Source organism: Eschscholzia californica, unplaced genomic scaffold (genome assembly GCF_041429995.1).
Source record: "Eschscholzia californica isolate CP2 unplaced genomic scaffold, dmEscCali1.0.p SCAF_5, whole genome shotgun sequence".
NCBI classification, from domain to species: Eukaryota; Viridiplantae; Streptophyta; class Magnoliopsida; order Ranunculales; family Papaveraceae; genus Eschscholzia; species Eschscholzia californica.
Genome location: NW_028238472.1, coordinates 27,743,017 through 27,757,638, shown reverse-complemented (window position 1 = coordinate 27,757,638; position 14,622 = coordinate 27,743,017). Strand labels below are relative to the sequence as shown.

At 35.7% G+C, this 14,622-nt stretch overlaps 1 protein-coding gene and 1 long non-coding RNA gene across 2 annotated transcripts; one reads left to right on the top strand and one right to left on the bottom strand.

Moving 5' to 3' along the window:
* Nucleotides 1-565: 565 nt before the first annotated feature.
* On the top strand, nucleotides 566-2,877 carry LOC147538078 (uncharacterized). Its single transcript, XR_015225794.1, has 4 exons — nucleotides 566-750; nucleotides 2,066-2,168; nucleotides 2,272-2,400; nucleotides 2,513-2,877. It is a non-coding gene; the product is annotated as an uncharacterized LOC147538078 (long non-coding RNA).
* Nucleotides 2,878-4,726: 1,849 nt separating this feature from the next.
* On the bottom strand, nucleotides 4,727-8,714 carry LOC147538077 (putative indole-3-pyruvate monooxygenase YUCCA10). The gene is made up of 3 exons (XM_086642582.1): nucleotides 8,106-8,714; nucleotides 5,579-5,935; nucleotides 4,727-5,034 (listed from the first exon to the last, which is right to left on the bottom strand). Exons 1-3 carry the CDS (start codon nucleotides 8,712-8,714, stop codon nucleotides 4,843-4,845), a joined length of 1,158 nt encoding a protein of 385 aa, XP_086498708.1. The 3' UTR covers nucleotides 4,727-4,842.
* Between the last annotated feature and the right edge of the window lie 5,908 nt (nucleotides 8,715-14,622).

The window sequence follows — 14,622 nt, the reverse complement described above, 5'->3', positions numbered from 1 at the left end:
CTGATTCAAACCAAAGAAGAACCATGATTTCCGGCCATGTGTTGCAGTTGTTGTTTTGCACTTCAATGGGATTATATTGGCTAGATAACGGATCGCCGCAGAGCCGGCCCTGGCCCAAAGCGAGGCTTGCTTTGGGCTACCAATTTTAGGGGCCTCTCCGAGAAAGATTTCATCACTAAGGAACTAAATGGACGCCCATATAAAATTGAAGGAACTGGGTCACATTAGCAACTCATTGGGCCTCTTTCTTCCTTCTTTAGTGGCCCCAATCTATAACAAAAGGTGGCCCCCCATCTTCCACTCTTTCTCTGTCTACATACCATATGCACATCAGCTCTCTTGCTAGGGAAAATGGCTATTTAGGTTTACAAAATTATCATAATAACTAAAAACACTTAGATATCTTCCTATTAAGTAGAAGTTACCAAAATATTATGATTAATGTTACATTGAGTTTGAAATAATATAAGAAATTACTAATCAGGTCATTTCTAATTCTTTTTGTTCCTAGAATACCCTCCTCTTAAAACTAATTTTTTCTTCCAAACGATCTCAAATATTTTTTAGGGGTTTTCTCATTGTTCTTCTTCTTCATTATTGCTGGTGATTCTATGGTGAAATTTCTCTTCAACACCGGAGAGATGTGGGTGTTTTTTCGAGGGGTTGTTGTCCCTCTCCGGCGATCTCTATGATTTTCTTTATTTGAGAACCAGAGACGATGATTTCTCTTCCATTTCTAAACGAAACAAGGTAATACTCTCTCTCTCTTTCTCTATCTAAACTTGTCGCTGATGTTGTTCTTGTTGTTGTTGATGATGATGATAATCATAATAATAATAATCCTTCTTTCTCTCTCTCTTTCTTTTGTTTTTTAAATGAGGCTATGATGATCAAATCTAAAAACCTAATTAGGATGGTCATTTGAAGATAGGGAAGATAGGCACATCTGTGTTAACCCTTTTCTTTCTTCATTTTGGCAACCATTGATGCAACAATTCAAGGAGATAGAGAGAGAGAGAAACACTTGTATTCTCTTAATAAAGGCTTATCTGAGCTTCTATTTTTTACTCCTCAAATTTTAAAATCCTGTTAGGGCAAAAACTTAATACCCTTTGTTCCCTTTGTAAGCATAAATTCTCTGCCTTGGTGATTCTTCATCATCTTCACAGGGAAGAAAGATTGTGATATCTCTTTCACTCTAATTAATGAGTAGGAACTGAATTTTATTCGTATTAAAACATACTTTATCAAAGTCTTTTGGTTAATTTGTTTGAATCTAAATAGACTGTCTGTTTTCTCTCCGTCATCTATATCGACACATATCAGTATTCGGATCAGGGCTCTTAGGTCGCTTTCTGTTCCAAAATTTTGTGGAAGATTCATCCTTCCCAGGTGAGTTGATCTCCTTGGTGATTCAGCTTTAAAAGCTATTATAGTTATACATGTTCTAGAACTACCGTTATCGACATATTTTCCAACTCTCTTGTCTCTAATTACTTCGGACCTCTGTGTTACGTTGTTGTAAGGGCGTGGATTGTCGTTATAGAGTTCTCCCTGGATTTTCTCTATACCGTGGACTTTATGAGTTCTCATACTATGCCATGACAGGAAGTAATATAAGAAGTTATGGCATGCGCTGGACAAATGATAGTGAAAATGGAAGGAAAGTGTTATTAGTCGTCATGGCTATAGAATGGTTTATAGTGTTATTTGTTGCATATTATTTGGATGAAGTTATGTCCTCAGGTAGTGGTGTCAAAAGACATTATCTATTTTTCTTGAAGATGGAAGACAAAAAATCTATTTCAATTTTTTCATCATCTGCTAACGAAGAAAAAAGTCGTACAATGTGTTGGTCTTTGGGTCGTATATTTGCATTTGAGTGTCACGCCAATTTTTGTGAGCAAGTATCACTTTCGTATATTTGCATTTGAGTATCACCTCAATTTCTGTGAGCGAGTACCGCTTTGTTTTGAGAATCATTATGACCATCTGATTAATGTTTAAAAATAACTTTTTTTGAACCATGGGCCAGATTTTAATTATGTTTTTCTCTCTTGTGCAGTTTACACAATAGAGCAGTTGGTAAAAAAGTTCAACAACATTATATTTCTTCTCTACTGCATTATTTTGATCTTGGTTGTCATCTTCCATCATTCCATTTATAGGTAACAAATTACTTATCTTACATATCTTATGTTAATGCATAGTGATTGGTTTTGTTCTACTAGCCAGTTCATTTCCTTTACCTACTGATCATGGAACACGCAGGAAAGAAGAATTATTGCTTTATTTTTCTGGGTGTGAGCTTAACTTGCATTGGCGCCTGTTACTACCTTCCTCGTATGCCATTGTTTCTGGTGTTATAGGATCATGTTCGTTGTTGTTTGCAAACTCTCTGTAAGTCGTGTGTAGTATCTGCTTTAATTATTTCCCTTTATTTATAAGGTACTCTGATCTTGTTTATTTTCTTGTTTTAATGGTATCATTTTGTTCTCTTTCTTTCTACAAGTTTAACCTGTTAAGATTGACCATGTCCGGCGATTATGAATTGCATAGCTGGTTCACATTAGAGACGTGTCTTATGCTCTCGCAGAACAACGATTAGAGAGGTAGAGAAAGAAGCAATTGGTTTGTCATGGAGATGGGTGATCTTTCGATACGAAAATAAGGATGTATTTTTTTCCCCACCCCACAAAATCTTGTATAGAATTCTTTTACACATAGTATTGTGAGAGCAATACTTGTAGTGTAATTCTTCAACTGGAGATGAGTGTATCATAAGTTTATTGAGTTAATGAATCTTGTTGTTGTTGTAATTTGTTGTATTTGAGAAAATGGAATGAAGAATCCCCCTAGTGTTGTAATCTTCTCAGATGAGGTAAAAAATGAGCATGGATACCGATTGTGTTGGTAAGAAAACTAGATTTTGTGTTCAACAAAAAAAAAAAAAAAAAACTAGATTTTGTAGACACATAATCTTAGTTTATATTATCGATTTGCAAATCGAGTTTGCAAGATATGCAACTCAAGATTATATTCTGCAAAGCGTGCATATCATGTTTGCAATTTATATTTTGCAAACACAGTTTGCAGTTTACATTATGCAAACACATGTTTGCAGATCAGATTGCTGCAAACACGTTTGCATAACAGATTGCTGCAAACACGTTTGCATAACAGATTGCTGCAAACACGTTTGCATAACAGATTGCTGCAAACACGTTTGCATAACAGATTGCTGCAAACACGTTTGCATAACAGATTGCTGCAAACACGTTTGCATAACAGATTGCTGCAAACATGTTTGCAGAAAAACGTAAAGGAAAAAAACACCGTTTTTTTCTGGGTTTTTTTTTTAAAAAAAAAGTATTGAAAGTGGATCTTGTTAGAAAGCTAATGAAAAATCATTTCTAAATATATAATTTTTATAGAAATCCGACATCTCAAACAAAAGTTATATCGATTTAAAATTTAAAGAAAAATAAAAGAATTTAGTTACACAAAGTGACAAAAAAAGGGTATTATAGTATTTGCACACTTTTTGACCTGAATAATAATTTTCAAATGTTTTGTGCTTTTCTACTCATTTTCAATATTATTTTGACCTTTCTAGTAATTACCTCCTCTTGCTATATCTCACCGGTAGATATAACCTCTCATTATTCCATTTGGACAAATGTTAACAATTTTAGTCGCTATAAAAGTAAATTGTTTCTCAAATATTTCCACAAAATTAAACAAATATAAAAAATGTCATCAACAACTTCCAAAAAATTTTAATTGGATTTCTTAATAAGAATAACCGAACTTTAATCTACTTTGCTTCGCAACACGGTTATCAGGTCGGTGTTTTAGGAAATTAAAAGAAAATATTTTATGAGGTTTTAAAATTTTTAAGTGGAATTTTTTTTTTTCGTTATTCGAAACCCCACTTCTTCTCTTCAGGCTCACAAGGGTCGTAGGTAGACTTCTATAGCCGACGAATCTTCAAAAAAATCAGATTTTCTTCTCCTTCCTCTTTCCCTCTCACCAGTGACCATCATCATCGCCTCTAACCACCACCATCATTTTCCTCTCTCTCTTCCCCGTCCCGGTCTCTCTCTTTTTTCTCTCCCCCCGCCCCCCTCTCTTCCAGTGAAGGGAAAAGTTTGTTCCTCAAGACGATGATCTATTAAGGAATTTCCCTCAAACCAAAAGTGAAGGAGGAAAAAAAAGAAATGATGGTCGTCGGTGGGAGGATGAGACAAGAAAGAAGAAAATGATTGAAATTTTTTGCAAGGATCGCATGCGATGGTTGTATGCCGACAACCCTTGCCAGTGTGAAGATGAGAAGAGGTGGTGAGAGTTTAGGGAAATAAATTTTTCCCATTCAAAATTTTAATAAAATCAATTAAACATTTGAAACTATAATTGTACTTTAGATACCCTCAACTACATATAGGAGTAGGGCCACATTTTTTTTTTATTCGCTTCTCCCACCAAAATTTCAGGGCTGGCCTGCGGATCGGCCATGAATAAATTGTCGTTTAAGCATTTGAATGAGCAAAATCCTCTATTAAACTAATTGGATACGTACAAGGGAGAAGACAACATTATACGGCTGGGCTGGGCTGGGCTGGGCTGGGCTGGGCTGGGCTGGGCTGGGCTGGGCTGGGCTGGGCTGGGCTGGGCTGGGCTATGACAGATCATAAAACATAAACACATCTGAATCAGATTGAGAGAGTTTGTTGTAACTAAAAAGGAATCCTGATTTACTGTACCACAACCTTAGTAAAGTTATATCTGGTAAAGAAACACTATTTTGATACACCTTCTTTACATTCATGGTCTTCTTCTCTACTAATTAGCTCCTTCATCAGTAGAAGTTAAAATGGAGTTGATGTCATTAGCTATGGCTTCTGCATCCATGGATGTACCTAATAATCCTCTTTTAGATAATCCAGCACAATACAACCCTTTTGTTCCCTTCCAATGATTTGGGTATGTCTTCTTGGGCATCCCATTACTTCCCAGCATGGAATCATCATCATCCTATTAATCATATACACAAAATGTTCACCATCAAATAGTTCAACAAAGAAATGAAGGATCGACAAGTCTTAAAAATTAAAATGATATGACTCTTACTCTTAGTGAGAACTATTTAGAAATGTTAAAGATAATATTACCAAAAAATATAAAAAGTATAACAAATAATAATTTAGACATGAATTCTTATACACTATACTGGTGCTTATTGGGTCGTTCCGATAAAATCAAAGAGACATGAACCCATATAAATGCATAAAGCATCAGTCGTTATAAATGTCGCGAAAAAGAAATTGAGACCGGCCAGACCGGCGAGCTTTGCCCAAACCGGACTCACTGCGGGGCGAGGCAGACTGGCCCACCAAACTCAAAACCAAGCCCAGCCCAGGACCGGGATATAACTTAGGCTGGCTTGGGCCATCTTCTGTATGGGCCAGGGTGGCCCGTTCTAGGCTTGCCCGACCGGAACACTAGATAATTAGTACATGTCAGTATGTCACAATCATCAGTGTCCTCTGAAGTAATAAGGAGTAAGATCATTGGTTACCTGGAGCCAATTGTGAGCAGTACTTCGATAGCCAGTTGCAAAGATAATAGCATCAAATGGTCGCATCTCACCATTGTTAAACATCACATACTTTTTTCCTATTTTAGATATCTCGGGGACAACATCGATAACTCCTCTTTTAATTTTTTCGACCGTTCCAACATCAATTACAGGAGATTTTCCCGTCATGAATTTCATCTCGAAAGCACCTCTGGAAGGCCTATGAATACCATACTTTGACAGATCTCCATAATACAGATTTGCTAGCGAAATAGTCAAACAATCCACAAATCTCAGAGGAAGAAATTTGAGAAGAACCATTCCCAAGTGTACCATCCGCTTCGTTAGTACATGAAACTGCATGGACATATGATTAAACTACTAGTAACACATATAATAATAGTAACAAAAATATCATGTTTACTACTAAGATTAAAATATATAAAACTAAAGCACTTTTTGTGTAATTAATTCTTTTGATTTTAGGGAGAATTACTGAAATCCCCACTTTTGAAAACCTCTTTATATAAATCTCCACTTTTTTTAATAATTACTTTTCGCACCACATTCGGTTAGATTTAACTATAAATTACCGTTAGTTCTAGTGTAATTACACATTGCTCATTTGGTAAATAAAGACTCCAAGAACTTATAAAAGTGGCCCCAAGAGGTGGGGCACCTTCAACAGAATGCAGGGACGTTTATAACACATATCCCTTCTCCCTTACCTACCCTCCCCCAAATTGAACTCCTTTCTGTTGAAGTTAGGATAAACAGAGGGTAGAAGACACGGAGTTTCGAACTAGGGTTCCTTTGAACAACTTCACATACACTCAAACTGTGCAATCAACCTCATGTCTCCAGGTACTCTCTCCCTCAACAAAAAATAAGCATGCAAAGATAGGCGAGAAGAGACTGCTATTGGCTGCTTCGCCTATCTATTCTATTATGGCCGGCTTGGAGACATCAGAGGAAGACCATCATCTCTATCCGGGTACGATCATAGCTTCATTCATTCGTTGAACCTTGGGGATAACCATTAGCATTGAGATCAATCACCACACCACCTCTATCATACATAAGACATATTAAATTTTCTTGTTTCATCTTCATCATCACAATTCTAAATCGTCACCCAAATTCCTCCCCCGTAGGCTGAGGAGCAAAAGGAGGAATCCGCCCGAGGAGGGGCTCGCGTCTGATTAGCTAGTTGGTGAGGCAATAGCTTACCAAGGCGATGATCAGTAGCTGGTCCGAGAGGATGATCAGCCACACTAGGACTGAGACACGGCCCAGACTCCTACGGGAGGCAGCAGTGGGAAATTTTCCGCAATGGGCGAGCCTGACGGAGCAATGTCGCGTGGAGGTAGTCCCTGTTTCACCCCGCAAGGATCAAGATCAAATGAATGTTCATTCTCTTTTTTCCGAACGAAGATATATGTCTAGTCTCTCCGTGACTAATGATCAAGTGAAACATAAATTTTGGAATGCTAATTTTCTCGATCCCGGATAAAACTATTATCAATTTCTTAGTTCTTCCAACTATTATTGGTACGTCATTGTAATGCCTGACTTAGAATTATATCACTTTGAATTTTTAACACAGGGTTTATTTTCCCATTGAAGCATATTTTACATTTATGATTTATCCAATCTCATTCGGAGTCAAAATACAAAGTACTGTAAAAACTATAATACTAGATAATTTAGTATAAAGCATACTTGCGAAATGAAACATGAAGGGCTTATAAAAGTTTTATGTTTAAAATGAGTTTCTCCAAGAAGATATACATTAGGATATCAACGTGACAAACTAAACTTCTTCGTGAAAAGATACGGTTGATGCATGAGAATTTAGATTACTAGAACTAGAATACGTATGAGAATCTTATTCTCTGACTAGTAATTAGCAAATTAATTAGCCAAAGGTTCTTCTGTCATGTCCCATGTGCTATAAGAGAACATGATAATATGTTCGATTTTAGTAAGTAAAGACTTGGTTTTTGTCATTCATTTTACAACTTCAATGCTTCCCACGTAAAAATCGAAAAATATAAGTTTTATCATGTGCTCTAAATAAGAAAACCCCATAATCGAAGTAAAACTGGATGATTTTGTGATGTTAAGATTAAAATTTTGATGGCACTCTTTGACCATTTAAATATTTAACACAAATAAATTCAAACCGATTATTTTATACCATTGTTATATCTTTTATAAGGTTCCTTCGAAACAGTAATAAATACTGGAAGTGAATGAACTCTAATAAATAAAAGATTCTACGAAAACATGACAGATTTACATGCTAGAAATATTTTTAAATGCTCAGATTCCAATTATATCTCAAGAGAAGCTTTATAGGGTCCTCCCATAATTGTTAGGGGCGCCTTCTTCCTTCACAAACTGCCTCTCACATTTATCTTGGGGAAGGTGTCTATAAAACTTATAGGGGCGCCTTTAAAACTTCCCATATTTAAGCAATGCACTTGCGAACTAAAAAAAATTGAGATGGAGAGAAATTACTTACATTACTCCTAATAACAATAGAGGTACATGCACCAAAATTCTCAAGATCATAAGCTATCTCCATGCCGGAATTACCACAGCCCACAACTAAGACCTTCTTTCCACCATATTCTTTTCCGGACTTGTATTGGCTTGAATGAACGATATCCCCTTCGAATCTCTCTAGCCCTTCTACTTGGGGAATAAATCCTTTGTCATTTTCACCTGTCGCAACCACTAAGAACCTCGCATTATACAACTCAATCTCGCCCGTTGACATGTTTTTCACCTCAATCCTCCACTTTTTATTGAACTTATCATATTTTGTTGACTCAACAGATCGGTTATACCTAGGTTTGATATTGAATTTGGATACATAATCGTCTATATATTGAATAAAATCTAGTTTGGACATAAATGTTGGACTATTGGATGGGTATGGCATATGAGGGAGTTGATAAAATTGTTTGGCAAGGTGAAGGGTGGCACTATCATAAGATTTCATCTTCCAAAGAGAAGCACAACAACATTCTCTTTCTAAAACTAAGTTTGGAATTGAATGAAAGTTGAGACAAGCAGAGGTTGCTAAGCCTGAAGGACCAGCTCCTACTATCACTACTATTTCTTCCATATCTCTATTATCTCACTACACCCTCAATTTAGTGGCTATTGTATGAAATTTTTTTCTCTATATCATATATATATATAGAAAGATACCCATGACAAATGTTGTACTACTTACCACAATGGACTTTGAAAAAATCTATAAGATTGAGATTGATTTCATTTAAAATTAGGTATATAAAGAAGTAGATCAAAGGCACCAATTGAACATAACAAAAAGGGTATATAATTAACTGGTAAGATACTTTTTTTTTTTTGATCTGGTAAGATACTTGCAATAGGATATACAGAAAAATTGGCAAAATTAAACATGAAGAAATTATAGACATGAGAGAATGAATTCATGTTGATTTAATAAGATGGATCATGTATCCGTTCCATTTCAATATAAATATACATGGAATTATGGATTTAGTATCTTAATCAAAGTTAGATATCAATGAGTATGAGATGATTACGATAAATTAATTAGAGAGGTATATATGTCTTGTCTATCAAAATAAATTTCAAAAGATTTTCCAGTAATTTAACCTTTTTGTTCCAAATTAAGATGTGTATTTAGTCGGATCATCTCACATTATATAATTATAATTGAGGAGTTAGAGCATCTCCAATGCAACACTCATCAATCTTAGACACTTTGAGTGCCACATATGATTTTTTGGAGTTTTTTTTTTCTTAAAAACTCTCTCCAATGCAACACTCTATTTAGATCGCTAAGATGACGTGTCGAGGGTGGAATAGAGATATCTCAAGAGGACAATCTATTTCTAGAGTGTCCTCTTGAGATGTCTCTAACTGTCCAACTCATTAATATTTGATTTTCAACCAATAGAAGTCGAGTCTTCTATATTTTCTAAATAACTAATTATTTGTTTACAAAAATAACTATGCCACATAAGTAAATAAGATAAATTTAGAGTTTTGCATTGTAGACACAAAAAAATTGAAGATCTCTATTTTCGCCAACTAAGAGTGAAAATCTCAATTGAAACTTGACACATAGGATGGATAGAGGTTTTTTTGAGTTTTGCATTGGAGATGCTCTTAGATTATCTCGGACCAAGAAGCATCAAAGAGATTGGTAATACTAATGTCAAAATATATCATATTAAAATCCTATAGTTTAAGGTTTCTTTAAAGTGATTTAGCTGTAAAATCTAATGATGTCGAAAAGTAGATTTCCTTGATATCTTTCTGATGATAAAATCTCCGATGAGATAGTGAACTTTCTTAATTATTTCCGATTGCATTCCGGTGGGCAAAACCTCCAAAAACAAAAACAAAACACCCTAACATGTGGTGTTTTTTTGCAGTTTGAAGAAATAATTCAAAAGTCTGAGTTAACAGTGCTTTCAATCCCTTCTTAGGGAAAACCTGACATACTTATATAAGTATGGATGACCATGTCAGAACACGAATTTCTAATAAGAAAAACTTTGTTTCCTTTCTTAGGGGAAAATATGGTTTTTACATGGTGGTCAAGATATCGACAATCAAATATCTTATGTGGACAATAATTTTATGTGGACAACAATTTTATAAGGAGGCACTACCCTGCTATATTTCACTCATGTCCTCTAAAAATTAGAAATTTCAATTTAAGTTCCCCTCATTTCCTTCTTCATCTACAAACCTTAGACAACACCTTATTGTTCCTTCTTCTTGTTCATCATCACCAACAACTTAATTTTTAGAGAAAGAAATTATGACTAAAGTTGTTAAACAGTGCAAATGAAGAATCCCAAAGGGTATTGGTGAAAAATCTTCCTAGAAAGAAAGATTACTTTTATTCCAACATAAAACTTATATTTAATCGATTTTCTCATCCAACTTTTTAAACTTTTTGTTTGAATATGTCCAAATTGAGCAAAATCTAGCCAATTCATGGCAGATCTGTTAGTAATTACCCTAGAAACTCTAAACATAAATTCAGTATATAAGAGGGACTTGCGTTCCATGCTCTTAGATTATCTTGGACCAAGAAGCATCAAAGAGATTGATAATACTAATGTCAAAATATATCATATTAAAATCGTATAGTTTAAGGTTTCTTTAAAGTGATTTAACTGTAAAATCTAATGATGTCGAAAAGTAGATTTCCTGGATATCTTTCTGATGATAAAATCTCCGATGAGATAGTGAACTTTCTTAATTATTTCTGATTGCATTCCGGTGGGCAAAATCTCCAAAAACAAAAAAAAAAACACCCTAACATGTGGTGTTTTTTTGCAGTTTGAAGAAATAATTCAAAAGTCTGAGTTAACAGTGCTTTCAATCCCTTCTTAGGGAAAACCTGACATGCTTATATAAGTATGGATGACCATGTCAGAACACGAATTTCTAATAAGAAAAACTTTGTTTCCTTTCTTAAGGGAAAATATGGTTTTTACATGGTTGTCAAGATATCGACAGTCAAATATCTTATGTGGACAATAATTTTATGTGGACAACAATTTTATAAGGGCAAAGCCAACGTGGGAGGGATGGGGCTCCCAATTTGAATTTTGGGAGCCCCAGCCCAGCCCGTTGGCTGCCCAACCCGGGAGCCCCGGGGCTGGGCTCCCGGTGGGGCTGGGAGCCCGGGCTGGGGAGCTCCCAGCCCCAAAATCTATCCGTTGGGAGTCCCCAACGGTTAGTTGGGGAGTCCCAATAGTTGAATTGGGGTGGGTCCTCCCACCCCATTTTTAATTTTTTTTTGTTTTTTTTTTTGTTATTATTTTGTTTAATCTTTTTTTGATTTAATTTTTTTGGTGTAATTTTTAAATGTAAATCATTTTTTATTCTATTTTTTTAAAATAGAATTTCTTTGATTTTTTCTTAACACACTTCATTGATTGAAAACCAAATACATAATAATCGAAATACAGAAAAATAAGTAAAATAACAATAATAATTTCCTTAGTTGTTGCGATCTTTAGTATTCCACAAGTGCTCTACAAGATCTACCCTTAATTGTGTATGAAAATCTTTGTTTCTAACTCGGCCGAGACGATCATACATTTCTCCGACAACATTCCCCCCAACACGCACTTCTTCTGGAATACTTCCATCAAAATCAATAGTCGCATTAGGTCCTTCATTTTCGATTATCATGTTACGCAATATAATACATGCCTTCATGATATAACCTAGTGTTTCTATATCCCAAATACGTGCCGGTTCTCGGATAATAGAAAAACGAGCTTGCAATACACCAAAGGCTCGTTCAACATCTTTTCTTACCGATTCTTGTCGTCTCGTAAAATATTGTTCTTGCACAGTTAACGGATTTTGTATGCTTTTAACAAAGCAACCCCATTGTGGATATATCCCATCAGCGAGATAATAACCCATATCATGATGATTACCATTAATCTCAAAATGAACAGTTGGAGCCCTACCTGTGGCAATTGCATCGAACACCGGAGAACGCTCCAACACATTGATGTCATTTAATGATCCAGGCAATCCAAAAAATGCATGCCAAATCCATAGATCTGACGATGCAACAGCTTCTAGTATGATTGTTGGACTATGGCAATGGCCAGTATATTGTCCGTGCAATGAGGTCGGACAATTTTTCCACTCCCAATGCATACAATCTATACTCCCGAGCATTCCAGGAAATCCTTGTTTTTCACCAAGTTCTAAAAGCCTACAAATATCAGATTCATTTGGAGACCTCAAGTAATGAGGACCAAACACATTGACGATCGTTAATACAAATTCTCGTAGTGAATCGATTCTAGTCGTCTTTCCAAGTCGAAGGTATTCCTCAATTGCATCTGCTGGTGTCCCATAAGCAAGCATTCTCATAGCCGCAGTTATCTTTTGATGGGGTGATAAACCCATTTTACTGAAGGCGTCTGGCGTTTGTACAAAATATGGATTATGAGCAACCACCATATTGAGGATATGAAGAAATAAATCACGACGCATGCGATATCGCTTCGGAATGTAGTAGCATCATAAAGTGGATTCTCCACAAAATAGTCACGCATCAGTCGTTCATGACCTTCTTGTCTGTTACGATCTATCGTTCGACGACCCGGAACAGAACCAACATAACAGGAACGTGGTCGTTGATCCCTATCTTGTAACTCCGCTAGATACATTTCATATAAATTTTCATCATCTTCCCTATCTTGTAACTCTTGTTGAATGACCATATTTAGTAACCCATGAGTAGGATCCATGGAAGGGAGAGAGAAAATTTAAAGAATGTCGAAAGAAGATTGGAGAATGTAGAAAGAAGATGTAGAAAACTTAATGGATGAGTAGGTGTATTTATAGATGAACAAAAAGTTTAAAAAAATCGAAATTTAAACTCCCCCCAAAATTTTAAAATTTGAAATTTAAACTCCCCCCAAAATTTTCGTCAAATTTGAAATTCAAATTCCCTCCAAAATATTGGTAAAATTTGAAATTTGAAATTTAAAATATTAAAACCAATAATTTAATGGGTGAAAATTAAAACACAAATCCCACACGCGTATTCCACACATGCACATTTTTTAGATTTGGGAGCCCCCACGTTGGAATTGAGACAAAGCCCCGGGGCTCCCAAAATTCAGGGGCTCCCAAAATTGGGAGCCCGAGCCCCACACTGGCTTTGCCCTAAGGAGGCACTACCCTACTATATTTCACTCATGCCTTCTAAAAATTAGAAATTTCAATTTAAGTTCCCCTCATTTCCTTCTTCATCTACAAACCTTAGACAACACCTTATTGTTCCTTCTTCTTGTTCATCATCACCAAAAACTTAATTTTTAGAGAAAGAAATTATGACTATAGTTGTTAAACAGTGCAAATGAAGAAACCCAAAGGGTATTGGTGAAAAATCTTCCTAGAAAGAAAGATTACTTTTATTCCAACATAAAACTTATATTTAATCGATTTTCTCATCCAACTTTTTAAACTTTTTTGTTTGAATATGTCTAAATTGAGCAAAATCTAGCCAATTCATGGCAGATTTGTTAGTAATTACCCTAGAAACTCTAAACATAAATTCAGTATATAAGAGGGATTTGTGTTCCATGCTCACGGAAAAGTAGCAGGTTGTTGCCCAAAGATTACTGTTAGGTTAAGGAACACAATTCGACTATGAAGAAGGTTATGATCTTTTGTCGGTAGAAAACTGTTCTTGTTAAATGTGTATCAGGGCCGTGCCTGAGAACCAGGGGGCCCTGTGCGAAAGTTGAACACTGGCCCTTCGTGCAATAAAAAATAAACAAGTACAAGATAGTTCATCAGTCGATAGATGAAATCATAAATGAATACATTAGTATTTTGAAGAAAGTAGTCGTAAGAAAAAAAAAAATTCATTTTAAAAATTCATTTTTTTTATTGAAAATTTAGTCTAGGAATTCATAATCACCGGTCATCAAAATGATTTATTTATTCTATCTTGATTATGTATCAATGCTACTAATAATTATAGAATTTTCCTTATAGTTGTTTAAGGCGCCCAATTACACAGAGAATTTTTAATTTTGTACCCAAAGGTGCCAAATACAATAGCTAGGGGGTCTATATAGGTCCCAACTAAAAAACAAATAAAAATGGGAACCATGGGAGTCGAACCCGCGTCAAACACGTGAAACACCCCTCCACTTACCAACTAAGCTAACTGCTTGTCTCGTTTAAAAAAGGTATCTGCTAATATTATAAGGATAAACATCTATAGTAAATAAAAAATGGGCCCTCTGTGTTTGGGGGGCCCAGTGCGGGCGCCCTGCCCGCACACCCCCAAACACGGCCCTGATGTGTATGAACTGTGAAGGGCAGTATATTGAGATTGATGAGAGAGTGAAATTAATAGAAAGTAGGGGTGAGCAATGGACGATTTTTTTCGGTTTTGGTTCAAGCCGAAGCCGAACTAATAAGTGGCGATTTCGCTAAATCGTCAGTCGAAGTCGGGCCGATCATTCGGT